Here is a 17,236-nt window from a genome sequence, read left to right on the forward strand (position 1 = left end):
CCTATATACATGGGTGGTCCTAGTGTGGAAAAGAGGATTTCTGGGCCATAGCATGATACTGATAAGCAGACCGCTTATTAATATCATGCTATGGCACCAGATATCCCCTCTTACACCACCCATGTATATAGGAAACATCCTCCCCTCTGCCTCTGAAATCTCTGGCTAGTAACACCTCCCCCTCCCCCGACTGAGCTCCCATAAGCCCTTGCTGTCTGAAAATGCCAAGGCACTCTGAAAAGCGGTGGGCAAGGCTTGTTTAGTTTATAGGGAATTAGAGTATTAAAACAAAAAAGTATTTGGCTTGAGGAATGCCCTATAATGTATATGAAAGGAACACAATTATGCAATGAGTAAAAGTTTATCTCGGATCCACTTTAAGGGAGACATTTTTAGTGTTTCCACGACCTATCCTTTAGCAATACTTTAATGCCAAATCTGGGATGTGCCACAAGCTTTAACGTTAGGTTTGTGATATAGAGTTGAAACATTGATAAATTATCAATACAGTAAAACCCTCATTACCAGTCAATGACAGGGATTGGGTTAAAGTGGAACTAAACTCATAACTTCCTCTCTGATCTAAAATATTAGGCAGAGCATGTTAACCTTTATGGGAAAACATTTCTTCTTTATAGCTTATGGAAAGCCTAAAAAAGGCAACTGGTATTGTTTAAAAGGAAATTGATATGGCAGCCTCCATATTACGCTCACTTCAGTTGTCTTTTAAACTTGTTTTTACACAGGACAAAGCGCTGCCACAGCCCTGATTCACAGCAGCTTATAAGGCACTCTGTTCTAATGCCGGGCATACACGGCACGTTTTATGCTCCGAATCGAGCCAGCGCATCCCCGCTCGCGGATCGATTGCTGCTCTCCCCCGCCAGCGCTTCCTTATCAGCGCTCGATTCCCTGCCATTGTCCGCAGGCGGGAATCGAGCGGCATGATGGGGCCAGCTGAATTATCAGCTGGCCGATACACGGTACAGAAACGTACCGTGTATCCCAAGCATAACTAACCAGGGGCATTTCTAGCCTCTGTCACTCCAGGCAGAAAGTCCTGTGTCACCTCCCACCCACACACAAAAAAAAAAAAAAAAAAGCTGAACACTAGATAATATAAACCATGTGCCATATAAGGTGGATGCATAGTACATGAAGTCCCTGATATACAAACAACCTGCCGATCCTTTTCGTTGCACACCCCCTTCCTGCACTATCCCAGCTTAGTGTGCTAATGCACAGTTTAGCACAGAGGAAGCTGTGCCCTCACACCTCTGCTGAAGGCCAGTGCTATGCTTCCGCCTGTCCGCTCACCACTCGCCCTAGTGCCCAGCCTCTCATACGCATGTAGCGTGATTACATGCTTTATGTGGAGAACCAGCACTAGAGGGAGCAGAAATTAGACAGAATAGTCGCACAGGAACAGCACTGGACTCCAGAAGGAAAGGTGTGCTATGCCTTAACACACTGGACTGGGGGAGTGCAGGAGGGGGATGGGAACAGATTGTGTGCCTCCCTCTCTTCCCTTGTCCCACTAAGTGGGACAGAAGGAAGCACAGTGGGACAGAGGGACGCACACAGAACCAGATCTTCCACAATGAAACTAACGCAGGTGCCTAGGCCCTGTAAAGAGCCTAGGGGCCCATTTTATGTTACCCCCCCAAGAAATCTTGCCAAAAAAGCTAGTTGGCCATCAAGGGAGGGCCCAAAGTAGTTGATCACCTAGGGTCCCACTTCGCATTAATCCATCTCTGGATACAAAAGGAGGGCAGAGGTGGCAAAGGGGGACTGAAGGTGGCACAAGGAGACAGTAGGAGGCACTAAGAGACAGAAGGCGGTACAGGGGTGTGTGGCTTCGGGACGGGGAGGCATGGCGCACCACAGGACCAATGGCACTTCAGGCAGTGGCCTGGAATGCCTATGCCTAAAAACGCCCCTGTAACTAAACATCCTAGTGTTTAGTCCGTAATGGTGACAGGCAGAAAAAAAAGATCAAATCGGTACACCTGTCACCATTACTGGGGCAGTAACAGGCACTCTCCACATCTGATTGTGGCACTTCTGCCGGCTCCGTCTGCTTCCACTGGCTGCCTTTCCCCCCACGATAAATTAGCTAGCTATTAATGCCTCAGTACATGTTCGCTCGCTAGCTATAGGTATCTCAGTATATGTGTCTCCCCTCAGCGATCCCCCTCCATGCAGTGACTGCTCCCCACCCTCCCCTCTCCGCGGCAATAGCAAGCGGGCAGCCGGTGTTACTCACCATGCCTCTCGCTCGTGCTGATAGCACCACCAGGTCTGGTCTTCTCTGGTCACAGTACTGGACCGCAGCTTGAAAACGTCATCAAGTTGCGCCCCGGTACTGCGGACAGAGAAGATTGGAGCTGGTGGTGCAATCAGCATGGGCGAGAGGCATGGCAAGTAACAGCACAGGCTGCCCGCCTACTATCGCTGCGGAGGGAGAGGGGGCCGAGCTGCTGCAGAGGGAGATTCCTGGGTAGGGACACACCTATACTGCTATCTAAAGATTGCTAACCTGTACTGTGGCACATATAGCTGGCTAACCTGTACTACGGCACCTATAGCTGTCTAACCAGTACTGCAGCACCGACAGCTGGCTAACCTATACTGCAGCACCTATAGCTGGCTAACCTGTACTGCAGCACCTATAGCAGGCTAACCTGTAGTGCAGCACCTATAGCTGGATAACCTGTAGTGCAGCACCTATAGCTGGATAACCTGTAGTGCAGCACCTATAGCTGGATAAACTTTACTGGGGGGACCTATACTTTGCTACCTATACTGAGGGCACTTATACTCACCATTGGTGCTCTGATCCCTAGTTGTGTACCTCAGATAGTGACATGTTCCCCGGTGATCGGTGCTGATAAGGCCAAGGTCATGAAGCATCATCAACATCTGCCGGCAAACTATTTTTTTTTTTCATACAATAACCTGCAGGGCATTCTGAAGAATGATGAGCACTGCACGTTGGGTGACACAGGACAGGTAATGTTTAAATGCGCACGGGGAGGGGTTACATTTATACACTAGGGGGAAGCGGAGAGCAGGTGGCCCGGTCGCTTCCTGATATATTTCAAGTTGAAATCGATCAGGAATCAGTAGAGGTGTATGGGCAGCTGACAGATCTCAGAGAGAGATTTGTCTGTTGGTCAAGTCTGCCTATCATTGCTAGATGTATGACTACCATTACATTCGTATTAGTGCAGGTTGAGCAGCTGCAGCTTCGAAGTGTAAATGATCAGAGATTTTGAAATTTTAGTTTTTAAATGATTTTGCGGTTCAGGCTTGTATTATACTCAAAATGTATACTAGACCCTTGCTTGACACATTTTGGCAAGTTATTGGAAAAAGGATTATGAAAATTAATTTGAACACCTTTTGCACAGAAATCCAGCAGAAACTGAACACCAGAGAGGCTAAACAAGCACATACATAGCACAGTCTAGTGCATTTATTCAACAACCTTATTTGAAATAACTTTTCATTTCGTTATGTGCTAGATTTCGCGTCCGCTTTAAGTGTAGTTTTTGGTTGCTTGAGAGCCAAAGGCCTCAATACACAAAGCATTACCACATGCGGTAAAGCTCAAAGGCTGTTACCGACCTGTGAGGTTAATACCTCAAAATTTTAATGCACAAAGGAAATTACATGCAGTAAAACCAGTGAGATGTTCTATATTTTACCTGGAGCGGTCAAATAAGATAAACAGCTATTCTTGAGATTACAGAGGGTGTTGGGGGGGAGGGGGGGCACGATGACACTGGGTAGAAAACCATTTAATCTATTCAGGAAAGTAAGAAAATTAATGAAAATATCTCCCTCCCCCCACGTGTTGTAAAACACAAATACACAATATTATTGTGTACTAATTCCTCCAGCCCCATAAGTCTGGATCGCTCCCACGCTGCCGTCCTCCGCTGCCTCTATCGCCGGTACCGGGTCCCGTCACTTCCGCCGGATGCGACCAGTCTTCTGTATGCACAGGGGCTCCCTCCGGCTCTGTACGCATGCGCCTGCGCTGTACGGAGGGAGCGCACTGCGCTTGCGTTGACTGGTCGAAATGACGGGACCCGGTACCGGCGGACAGAGGCAGCGGAGAAAGGCGGCGTGGGAGCGATCCAGGCTGATGGGGCTGGAGAAAGCCCCAGGTATGTATAACATCTTTTTCTCGTGGTCTCTGGTTCTCTTTAAAGAGTAACGGTCGGGCATAAAATCAATTCTTTATTTTTATCTGGTAAATAAGTAATAAGGATGCTAATCAGGCAATCCAAAAGTTAAAATCACTATTACTTTTCTTGTTGATAAATTATCATTCCCCAGTTGATAGGACTTATTTGGTACACAGAAAATTTGGTACACAAAAGAGAAGTTGCAGGGCATGCTGGGTTGTCTTTTTTTTGCTTCTCTACTTCCCCTCAGACTTAACTAATGCAGCCTGATTGGCTGAAGCCTCTTTCCCTCCTGTTTTCCCCTCCCACACCTCTGTTCCTCTCTGATTGGCCAACATTTCTCAGGCTGAAACAATGCATTCTATAGTGAAGGGCGGGCAAATCAGGCAGAGGAGACTAAGGGTATTACATCACGACTGGCTTCAAAATAGCCACAGTAAATATGGAAACTGTCTAGAATAGGATTCTCTACTTTCCCTTTATAAAATTCACATGAATCATAACGTGGACAGTGCAATACATATGTTATGTAAGTAGAGCAAGTATTTATCTACTTATATATTTTTTTTTTTCCTGAGATAGTATGGCTGACAGCTCCTCTTTAAACATGGTAAATAAGATGCTAATGGTTTTGAGCTGGAACAAATTTTATTTTAATGCTGCTGAGACATGCACTTCGTCAGATTATTAAAAAATGGCTTCCATTTCCCTTGCACTGCATTGAGCCATCAAATACTGCATGGGGTAAAAAACCTTGTGAATTGTCATTACGTCTTTTTCTAAATTTCCAAACTATCACCGCATCTGTGAAAATCTTAGTCAATACTAAGTACAAAAAAACAAACAATCCAAACATACCACATAAGATAAATTGCTGAACAGGACATTTTTACCCAACCAGCCAATGTTAAAAATAGGCCTAGCTAATAATACAGTGCCATACCCATACCCACCATAAACTATAAATGTTGACATACAGTAATTAAAAACGGTGTGATTTGCCTTCTTAACCTCCCTGGCAGTATGATTACTTCCAGATTTTATTGTCCAAAAGCAGTGCAATTTTTTCACAAGCTTTTAGACCCTTAAAATTATACCGCTAGATAGATCTGCGGCAGCCCTGCACATTCCACACCTGCAATGGATTTAACTCGAAATTACCAATCTAAGCTGTGGATTTCCATCCCGAGCCTGACTCGGTGTTACCGCTAAGCAGGTTAAAACAGAAGGTACTTAGGATAATTCAGCTTTAAGTGAACATCTGTGGTTATTAAGTAATTAAAAACAAATTGCGACCGAAAAAAGAAAGTTAACGTAATATAACCGGTTAATTACTGTATAAATTAGTGTAAAAGTAGCTTTATGCATCCTGCAAAGCCAGGATTTTTTTCTGTTTCTGGAGAGTTCTGGTTAACTGAGTTCTGGATAACTAAGACCTAACTGTATTTGCTGAAGATTCTAACGTACCTTCCTTCACTGCCCGGTACTGCTATGAATACTCGATTGAAAGCACGCACAGGGTCACTGGATTGTGCTTCAACTGGAATAGAGTAAAAACACAGTAAATTTAGGATAACAGGATGTGTCATTTATATACATATCATACAGCTATGATATAGTTTATTTGGTTGAAAAACAGAAGAATAAGAAGAAAAAAAAAAAAAAAAGTACAATCGTTCATAGAGTTTAACCAGAAAATATAGCAGCCTACACCAGCAGCCTTCACCCTACCATATCGTAGTTGATCCAGAGTAAAGCAGAAAACCCTTAAAAGACTTTGACCTTATAGCGCTAAAAGGGGAGAAAAAAAATCCTTCCCGTCTCCAGATGGCATTAAGAGAACGTTTTTGCTCACCCTTACTAGTAATACTGTATATACAAGTGTCTTACCGTTTGTTAACACTTGGATTTTAATACTTCAACATGGTGGCCAGGTGGAAAAGTAGCTAGCACTCTCGCCTGAAATTGCTAGGATTCCAGCTTTTAGATTCAGTCAAGACGCTATTGTAAATAAAGTTTCTAATTCTCTTTACTTCTGCCTAGGCTCTTTTCTCTCACATCCAAAAACATACTGCTAGTTTAACTAGCCTCCTCCTATAAAACTCTGCCATAGATTGAGGTGGAGATTTCACTTGGAGCTCTCCTAAAGAACAGTTAAAGGGACCGGGAGCAGTCAAAAAAAAAAAATGAAACTGGTACTTACCTGGGGCTTCCTCCAGCCCACCGTAGGCCGTGAGGCCCCCCGGCATCATTCTGGCTCATCTCCCAGTCCCGCTTTACCAGCGACGGAGCCGCCAGCAGGACCAGGAGAGAAGCCAGGACGACGGTGGAGGACCTCGCGGCCTATGGTGGGCTGGAGGAAGTTCCAGGTAAGTACCAATTTCATTTTTTTGGATTGTTCAGGGTCCCTTTAAACACATGAATTGTTTGATGCAGCTTGTGAATCACTGTAGAAAAGGTCAGTGCTATATAAATGCATAACAACAGACTTAAAAGATCTGTTTTCTTAAGCTAATCCTAAAACTACCGTATTTTTTGGACCATAAGACGCACTTTTCCTCCCCCATACATGGGGGGAAAAAAGTCACTGTGTCTTATGGTCCAAATGCTAGGTGCCAGGAAGAAATCCCTGCGTTGTAGGGCACATATGAGAACACAGAGAGGGGCACATATGAGAACACAGAGAGGGGCATATGAGAGGAGAGAGCGAGAGAGAGAGAGAGAGGACACAGGGAGACATAAGATAACACAAGGGGGGCAGAGGGTGAAACAAGGGAGACACTAAAGGTACAAAGAGGACACAAGAGGTACAAGGTGGACATAATGGGGGGGGGGGGGGGGGAATCCTCAAGACAGCCCTGTACCATGGATGCACCAGGTTTAGTATTTTTCCCCCTGGTTTAGCTCCACTAACACCACCTGAGCACAGCACATTAGAAGGGGGAGACCTTGGGCAGCAGATACACAGATTTTAATTAAATTTAATGCTCAAAATCTATGTACAGCGAGTGGGCAGCTAATAAGGCACTCTCTAATCAGATTCGATAAGAGAGGGATCTATGTGATGGTCGATCTGGTGGCCATCTATTAGCAGGGCCGGCACTATGATAGAAGCAAAGGGGCCAGAGACCAAGAGCGTATAAGGGCTTCCAAGGTGTCCTCGCCATCTTAACTTTTGCTCCCTGGGGCCTCAGCAGAGTCTTTGGCAGAGTAGCGTCTCACCTGTGCTAGCTGGCACTTTGCAGGAGTCCATGGGTGCACAGTTAAGTTGGGAGGTGACTGGAAAGGAGAGTCAGCAGCCAGTTCAGGGGCACAGGAGGGAAATTTTCCTGCAACAAAATGGCCCCTAATGCTGCGGTTTGGTCAGGGGGTGTCTGCTGGGGACCCCCGGGCTAATTTTGCCCTGGAGCCCTATTGTTACTAGAACCAGCCTGGTCTATTAGTGTATGACCACCTTATGGTATCGGAATCTGATGAATTTAATTCAACAAAGTTTGATAACATTTACAGATGGAAATTCAGAACTTTGCTGTATGGCAATGATTGAAAGAGGTATGAAATACACAACAGTAAATGGAAATTTAATCATACAGATATTACATGCCAAAATAATATAAAAAATAATTTTACATGAAAATATATAGTGCACACATAAAATACTATCACTAAAAGTGACCGAAGTAATCTTTCAACACAAACTATTGAAAACAAAAGATAAACTCACCTTTAAACACTCCATTAACGACAAAACAAAGTAATGTATTCTGCAAAAGAAAAGTCACAAAGAACAGTAAAGCGGCTGTATCGTATACAACACAACAAAACCCCCACAGATATTAAAAGGAAGCCTAAGCAATAGATAATGGGCATGAAAAAAAATAAAGGAGTATGTAAACCCTTTAGAATCATATGGATTTCTGCACAAATTGGTCAAAATGTGATCTGATCTTCATCTAAGTCACAACAATAGACGATCAAAATCTGCTTAAACTAATATCACAAATAATTAAATATTTCCATGTTTTTATTGAACACACCATCTAAACATTCACAGGTATGTGAACTCTTGGATTTAATAACAGGTTGGACCTCCTTTGGCAGCAATAACTTCAACCTAATGTTTCCTGTTGTTGCAGATCAGACTTGAACAGTCAGAAGTAATTTTTGATTATTCCTCTTTACAGAACTGTTTCAGTTGCACAATATTCTAGGGCTTTCTGGTGTAAATCACTTTCTTGAGGTCATGCCACAGCGTCTCAATTGGGTTGAGGTCAGGACTCTGACTGGCCACTCCAGAAGGCATATTTTCGTCTGTTTAAAGTGTACCAGAGACGAAGCACCCTCATGTATTTCACCATATATACCAGGGGGAAGATTAGAGAAAACGCCTACCCTGCTCCCTGCTTCATTCTTCACTGCTCAGCCTGCTTGTTACCAGCTCTGATAAAATCTCTGACTGAGCATTAAGTCTGGCTTTGCTCAGGAATCATTATAGCTGAGTCATTATAGCAGAGCCAGAAGGGGGCAGGCTTGGGCTTGAAAAGACACTAGAGAAAACAGACTCAGCTATAATGATTCCTGAGCAAAGCCAGACTGAATGCTCAGTCAGGGATTTTATCAGGGTTGATAACAAGCAGGCTGAGCAGTGAAGAATGAAAAGGAGCAGGGTAGGTGTTTTCTCTAATGTTCCCACGGATATATATGGCAAAATACATGAGGGTGCTTCGTCTCTGGTTCACTTTAAGCCATCCTGTTGTTGATTTACTTCTATGCTTTGGGTCATTGTCCTGTTGCAACACCCATCTTCTGCTGAGCTTTAGCTGGTGGACAGATGGCCTGAAGTTTTCCTGCAAAATGTTTTGATTAACTTGTGAATTCATTTTTCCTTCAATGATCGCAATCCGTCCAGGCCCTGGCGCCCCAAACCATGATGCCCCACCACCATACTTCACAGTTGGGATAAGGTTTTGATGTTGGTGTGCTGTGCCTCGTTTTCTTCAAACATATTGTGTGTTTCTTATATAGAAAAGTATGAGAAGCGCCAGAAATTACCATAAAAAGAATCACCTTTTATTAATCAAATGTTACAATAGTAAAATTCAGCATTCATATGATTCACACATACTTGGTAATTCCAATCCATTCTGATGAAGACACCCGAGTGTCGAAACATGTTAAAGAGATCGTATTAGGGCGCCCCATAAGATCAATTGGAACCACGCTGCATAACTACAATTGCCTCCAAGCAGGACCAACGTGCAGTACAGACCAAAAGTTTGGACACACCTTCTCATTCAAAGAGTTTTCTTTAATTTTCATGACTATGAACATTGTAGAAGGCATCCAAACTATGAATTAACACATGTGGAAGTATAGTACATAACCAAAAACTGTGAAACAACTAAAAATGTCATATGCTAGGTTCTTCGAAGTAGCCACTTTTTGCTTTGATTACTGCTTTGCACACTCTTGGCATTCTCTTGATGAGCTTTAAGAGGTAGTCACCTGAAATGGTCTTCCAACAGTCTTGAAGGCGTTCCCAGAGATGCTTAGCACTTGTTGGCCCTTTTGCCTTCACTCTGCGGTTCAGCTCACCCCAAACCATCTCGATTGGGTTCAGGTCTGGTGATTGTGGAGGCCAGGTCATCTGGCGCAGCACCCCATCACTCTCCTTCCTGGTCAAATATCCCTTACACAGCCTGGAGGTGTGATTGGGGTCATTGTCCTGTTGAAAAATAAATGATGGTCCAACTAAACGCAAACCGGATGGAATAGCATGCCGCTTCAAGATGCTGTGGTATCCATGCTGGTTCAGTATGCCTTCAATTTTGAATAAATCTCCAACAGTGTCACCAGCAAAGCACCCCCACACCATCACACCTCCTCCTCCATGCTTCACGGTGGGAACCAGGCATGTAGAGACCATCCGTTCACCTTTTCTGCGTCGCAGAAAGACACGGTGGTTGGAACAAAAAAATCTCAAATTTGGACTCATCAGACCAAAGCACAGATTTCCACTAGTCTAATATCCATTCCTTGTGTTCTTTAGCCCAAACAAGTCTCTTCTGCTTGTTGCCTGTCCTTAGCAGTAGTTTCCTAGCAGATATTCTACCATGAAGGCCTGATTCACATAGTCTCCTCTTAAAAGTTGTTCTCGAGATGTGTCTGCTGCTAGAACTCTCTGTGGCATTGACCTGGTCTCTAATCTGAGCTGCTGTTAACCTGCGATTTCTGAGGCTGGTGACTCGAATGAACTTATCCTCCGCAGCAGAGGTGACTCTTGGTCTTCCTTTCCTGGGGTGGTCCACATGTGAGCCAGTTTCTTTGAAGCGTTTGATGGTTTTTGAGACTGCACTTGGGGACACTGTCAACGTTTTCCCAATTTGTTGGACTGACGGACCTTCATTTCTTAAAGCAATGATGGCCACTCGTTTTTCTTAGCTGCTTTTTTTCTTGCCATAATACAAATTCTAACAGTCTATTCAGTAGGACTATCAGCTGTGTATCCACCTGACTTCTCCACAATGCAACTGATAGTCCCAACCCCATTTATAAGGCAAGAAATCCCACTTATTAAACCTGACAGGGCACACCTGTGAAGTGAAAACCATTTCAGGTGACTACCTCTTGAAGCTCATCAAGAGAATGCCAAGAGTGTGCAAAGCAGTAATCAAAGCAAAAGGTGGCTACTTTGAAGAACCTAGACTATGACATTTTCAGTTGTTTCACATTTTTTGGTTATGCACTATACTTCCACATGTGTTAATTCATAGTTTGGATGCCTTCAGTGTGAATCTACAATGTTCATAGTCATGAAAATAAAGAAAACTCTGAATGAGAAGGAGTGTCCAAACTTTTGGTCTGTACTATATAACCTATAGTTGGTAAGAGCTGAGACGCAAGGAAGCTGCCAGTGAGACGCTGTTGAGGCGCAAGGAAGTGACGTCATGGCCCGAACTCCGAACCGGAAGTATTGGCGGTAACCGCTGTGGGGACTCGGCAGCCAGGAGATCGAGACTGGTCTTCACGAACTAGCACATCCGTGGCTCAGAGAGCCTTGTGGGACACACCGGAGTGGTCTCCTTCCATGCAGCTTATTACCACAGAGGATGGATTAGTGAGTAGTACAGTTTGTCACTGCAGCTGAAAAGCCAGTCAGTGAGTAACCTGACGGGAAGTAGTAAGTAGGGCTGTGGAGTCGGAGTGGAGGAGCCGGGGCAATTTTGGGCACCCGGAGTCGGAATCTTGGTTTCATAAACTGAGGAGTCTGAGTGGGATGATTTTTGTACAAAATCTACAGCCCTGTTAAGTATTCGACTAAGGAGTCGGAGTCGAGGAGTCGGAGCCATTTTAGGTACCCGGAGTCGGAGTATCATAAGCTGAGGAGTCTGAGTCTGATGATTTTTGTACAAAATCTACAGCCCTGTTAAGTATTCGACTAAGGAGTCGGAGTTGAGGAGTCCGGAGCCATTTTGGGTACCCGGAGTCGGCGACGTGGTTTCATAAACTGAGGAGTCGGAGTTGAAGATCTTTGTACCAACTCCACAGCCCTGGTCGTAAGTGGTTATAGCACCAACACCTTCCCGGATCTCTGTTCATATAACAGCTATTTACTAACAAAAGGCCAAGAACAGACCACAAGATATGACTATTAGTAATACATATAATTAAACGTATTAGGAGGTCTATATATGAGGTGGAGATTCCTGTGAATGATGTAGAGACCTTTCAGTCATATTTATATATGTACTTTTTTTTGACAAGGAGGCAATTTTAAAATTTCATTTTTCTCTTTTTTACTCCTTTTACTTTTTTGGGAAGCTCATCAGCATACTCCCAGTGTGGATGCAGGAGGTTGTTGTAAGTGGAGTGTATGTGTGAATCATATGAATACTGAATTGTACTATTGTAACATTTGATTAATAAAAGGTGATTCTTTTTATGGTAATTTCTGGCGCTTCTCATACTTTTCTATATAAGGTTGTTCGAAGGAAGTTGAGAGACAAAGGTACTCCAACAAAGTGAGATAGCAGCAAGAGTAGGGGGGCCAATCTTCCAAACCCCTTTTATAATTTACCATTTATCACTTTTTGTTCCAATAGTGCCCCTTAAACCTTTTTGATATTGTGTGTTTCTTCCTAACAACTCAACTTTGGTTTCATCTGTCCACACAATATGTTGCCAGTACTGCCTTGGAACATCCAGGTGCTCTTTTGCAAACTTTAAACGTGCAGCAATGTTTTTTTGGACAGCAGTGGCTTCCTCTGTGGTATCCTGCCATGAACTCCATTCTTGTTCAGTGTTTTATGTATCATAGATTTGCTAACAGGGATGTTAGCATATGCTTTTGTAAGTCTTTAGCTGGCACTCTAGGATTCTTCTTCACCTTATTGAGCATTCTGCGCTGTGCTCTTGTAGTCTCTACAGGACAGCCACTCCTAGGGATAGTAGCAGCAGTGCTGAACATTCTCCATTTATAGACGATTTGTCTTACTTGGACTGAACTGCAAGGCTTTTGGAGATACTTTTATAACCCTTTCCAGCTTTATGCAAATCAACAATTCTTCATTGTAGGTCTTCTGAGAGCTCATTTGTGTGAGGCATCATTCACATCAGGCAATCCTCGGGAAAAAGCAAACCCAAACCTGGTGTGTTTCTATAGGGCTGGGCAGCTGTAACCTACACCTCCAATCTCATCTCATTGTTTGGACTCCAGCTGGCTAACACCTCACTCCAATTAGCTCATGGAGATGTCATTAGTCTAGGTCATAGGTGCCCAATAGGTCGATCGCGATCTACCGGTAGATCGCGATCACTTGTACATCGCGGCCGCATCCTGTAACAATCTGAAGCCGTGCAGCCGCGGCTGTCAGATTTTGCTGCTATAGCTTCACGGAGAAGAGAGAGAACAGGGGAGAGGTGCGGCTTAACGGAAGGCGTGGCTGAAGGGGAGAGGAGCAAATAAGGAGACGGGTCTCTTCCCCTCCATGCTGTGTGACTCACACAGCGTCTCCTCCCCTTCAGGCTGCTTGGGGCTCTGGGAAAGGGAGACTGCCGAGCTCAGCTCTCTGTGGTCAGTGCAATGCATCTCCTGCTGCTGGTGTCCTCAGAGCTAGGTATTTGACACACAGGCATCCATCCTGCAGCTCTCTCTGCCCTCAGCTTTTCATGTTGTGCTGGTTTTAGCACTCTGCCTCACGTTTTTTCACAGCTAACATCCCCCCTGTCAGCCTGTCCATGTGCTCTCAGTGTGCAGTGAGTTGACATGCCTGTCATGCTGATTGCACAGATAGTAATCTATCTCATCAAGTTTGGGGATTACAGCAAGCATGAAAAGGTCAAACTTCTGAAGGATGTGTGTGTAGAGAATGGGGTAAGAATGGTCGTGTAAGGTAGGTAGAGGTGTGTGTGTGTGCGCGTGCGTGCTTTTGGGTGCAGCGGTGGTAGATCTCGCAGACTCTGAGGTTCTTAAAGTAGCTCGCGAGCCAAAAAAGTGTGGGCACCCCTGGTCTAGGGGTTCACATACCTTTTCCACCTGCACTGTGAATGTTTACATGGTGTGTTCAATACAAACATGGAAACATTTAATTATTTGTGTGGTATTAGTTTAAGCAGCCTGTGATTGTCTATTGTTGTGACTTAGATGAAGTTCAGATCACATATTATGACCAATTTGTGCAGAAATCCATATAATTCCAAAGGGTTAACATACTTGTTATGTTTGGCATTTTGGACGTAATGGACACGATTCACAAAGCTTTTCCACCTGTTTTCACCTTATCTAGGTTACTTTTTTTAAGCTCCCAAAGAGTACAAATATTATATAATTAAGGTAAGAAAAGTAATACTGAAATGAAGTTAATCAGGAACAACCTCCTTTGAGTGATTATTTTGCTTGTAAATGTGCTGAGAGGTTATTTTTATCAATTACTGCATATATACTCGCATATAAGCATAATTTTTCAGCACAAATGAGCTGAAAAGTTACCCTCTCGGCTTATATGCGAGTCAGTGGAGCAGAACAGATGGTGGAACAAGTTCTGTTACTGGCAGAGGAGCGTAAAGATCGTGCACTAGAAATTCTGCTCTTGCCAGCTGGCTCCCTGCTGTGTCCGTGCCCCAGATCCCCTGTAACATGGTGTGCAGAGTGCGCTGCTCAAGACTTTCTGTAGAGCAGAGGTGCAAGCAATGTGTCAGCAGTGCAAAGATTGAGGATTCTTCCCGTGTGGCATTAGCTGTCTCATATCTATGACCCCATATAGTGGCATCTTGAGACAACTATTGTTCTTGTGGCACATCTGGCTATGGGGAGGGGGGGGGGGGGGGCTAACTTGTATTGGGGGCACATTTGTCTACTGTGGAGTGGGCTGTATTGGGAAGGGGGCTTCTATGCGAGTCAATCACTTTTTCCTGGTTTCAAAGGGAAAAGTGGGTACCTTGGCTTATACGGGGGTCAGCTTATACGAGAGTATGTACGGTCGGTAATAAATACGTCATGTATGAAAAGTTTTGTGACTAGAGCCCAAAAAGTTCACTTTAGGTGCAAGGACCACAAAGTGGTTAGAATAGAATTTTCCCTTATAAGACTAGGGCAACTGCTCCTTGGATAAGAAGCATCACTGAAATGGCCTTGAAGAATTCTCTAGTGCAATGGATTGTTAAAATTCGAACAATGGGCAACTTATGAATTTGACTTTAGCAAGAAATTTGACAAGGTGCTGTTCCATGCCTTAGTGTATAAAAGGATCAATTCCACCACCCTGTGAGGTAGAGGTGTGTGTGTGTGTGTGTGTAGGTGTGTGTGTGTGTGTGTGTAGGTGTGTGTGTAGGTGTGTGTGTAGGTGTGTGTGTAGGTGTGTGTGTAGGTGTGTGTGTGTGTAGCCCTGTTGCTCAATGGTTGCCAGGGTTTGGAGCTTTTAAATAGCAGGCTTCCTATCTGTAGTTTTTGAATTACCATCGCACTTCCCTTGTGTTTTTGCCCGTTCCACAGATCTTTGAGAAAACAAAGATGTTCTGGCTGGAAGCTCTGCGGAATATGGCAAGTGGGTGCTCTGGCCCCCTGTAGCATACTCTATAAAGCCGGAACTTCTACTGGAGAAAGTGTGGGGAAGATGGAGAAAGCTGTGAATCAGGGTGGCTTAGGAAAGTTAACCTCTACGCAGCCCTCATCCCCTGCACACTGCGGAGCAATTTTACTTGTTGTAAAATTGATCTCGCTCATCCTCATCATTGCTGCTTAACCCCATCCCAGAGGCAGGATTTGAACATAAAGAGCTTATCTCTATAGTGATAGTGGCCATACACTTATATATTTGCAGCAGATTCGACCATCAGTTAGATTTCTGGCAGATGCCTGTCAAGTACAATCTGACAGGAATCTATCTGATGTGCGTCACACACTAGGAACAGATTTCCAATAGATTTCAGAATGAAAACTATTGGAAATCGATCTAAACGCATTATTGGACCAGAATGCTGGGCATACACGGCGTTGAGGGAGGCTTATCAATCGAGCCTGATTGCTCGAATGATAATATCAGACGTGTCCGATCACCGCGGGGATCGATTCCGCACTCGATACCCGCAGGCGGAAAGTAGCGGTGAATCGAGCGGAAGATAAGCGCCAGTGGGGACTAGCGGGAATCGATCCGGCGGCTAATTGAGCCGCCGGATCGACTCATGTATGCCCAGCATAATGCCTAGTGCACACCATACAATTTTCTGTAAGAGTTACCTGCCAGATAGATGATTTACAACATGTTGGAATTTATCTATTTAACCATCTATCTGCCTAGCAATTAAGCATTGTTCTACTCAGGAGATAACCAGAAGACAATGCACCAGAGATAATGACCAGTCTCTACCAGTACTTTACAGAAAATAATCTATAGTGGTTTGCAAAAGTATTCCACATATTTGTCACATCATTGCCACAAACATGAATCAATTTTATTGGAATTCTACGTGCAAGACCAATACAAAGTGGTGTACACGTGAGAAGTGGAACGAAAATCATACATGATTCCCAACAAGTGGGGTGTGCGTAATTATTCAGACCTTTGGTCTGAGTGCAGTCAGTTGCCCATAGACATTGCCTGATGAGTGCTAATGACTAAAAAGAGTGCACCTGTGTGTAATGTAATGTCAGCACAAATACAGCTCCTCTGTGACAGCCTCAGAGGTTATCTAAGACAATATTGGAGGCAACAACACCATGAAGTCCAAAGAACACACCAGACAGGTTAGGGATAAAGTTATTGAGAAATTTAAAGCAGGCTTAGGCTACAAAAAGATTTCCAAAGCCTTGAACATCCCACGGAGCACTGTTCAAGCGCTCATTCAGAAATGGAAGGAGTATGGCACAACTGTAAACCTACCAAGACAAGGCCGCCCACCTAAACTCACAGGCCGAAAAAGGAGAGCGCTGATCAGAAATGCAGTCAAGAGGCCCATGGTGACTCTGGACGAGCTGCAGGGATCCACAGCTCAGAAGGGAGAATCTGTCCATAGGACAACTATTAGTCGTGCACTGCACAAAGTTGGCTCTTATGGAAGAGTGGCAAGAAGAAAGCCATTGTTAACAAAAAAAAGCATAAGAATCTCGTTTGCAGTTTGCCACAAGCCATGTGGGGGACACAGCAAACATGTGGAAGAAGGTGCTCTGGTCAGATGAGACCAAAATGGAACTTTTGGCCAAAATGCAAAACTATATGTGTGGCAGAAAACTAACCCTGCACATCACTCTGAACACACCATCCCCACTGTCAAATATGGTGGTGGCAGCATCATGCTCTGGGGGTGCTTCTCTTCAGCAGGGACAGGGAAGCTGGTCAGAGTTGATGGGAAGATGGATGGAGCCAAATACAGGGCAATCTTGGAAGAAAACCTCTTGGAGTCTGCAAAAGACTTGAGACTGGGGCGGAGGTTCACCTTCCACCAGGACAACAACCCTAAACATAAAGCCAGGGCAACCATGGAATGGTTTAAAACAAAACATATCCATGTGTTAGAATGGCACAGTAAAAGTCCTGATCTAAATT

General features: G+C 44.3%; 1 protein-coding gene across 2 annotated transcripts in view; it reads right to left on the minus strand.

Annotated features, from left to right (window-relative positions):
• The window catches only part of NXF1 (nuclear RNA export factor 1), a 159,282-nt gene that overhangs the window by 15,051 nt on the left and 126,995 nt on the right, over positions 1-17,236 (minus strand). For both annotated transcript variants that reach the window (XM_068260673.1, XM_068260674.1), the window contains exons 17-18: positions 7,921-7,960; positions 5,664-5,736 (exon numbers count right to left, since the gene is read on the minus strand). In XM_068260673.1, coding sequence (XP_068116774.1) covers positions 5,664-5,736; positions 7,921-7,960 — 113 coding nt within the window. The remainder of the gene's footprint in view (positions 1-5,663; positions 5,737-7,920; positions 7,961-17,236) is intronic.

This window comes from Hyperolius riggenbachi, chromosome 11, assembly GCF_040937935.1.
Source record: "Hyperolius riggenbachi isolate aHypRig1 chromosome 11, aHypRig1.pri, whole genome shotgun sequence".
In the NCBI taxonomy this organism is placed as follows: Eukaryota; Metazoa; Chordata; class Amphibia; order Anura; family Hyperoliidae; genus Hyperolius; species Hyperolius riggenbachi.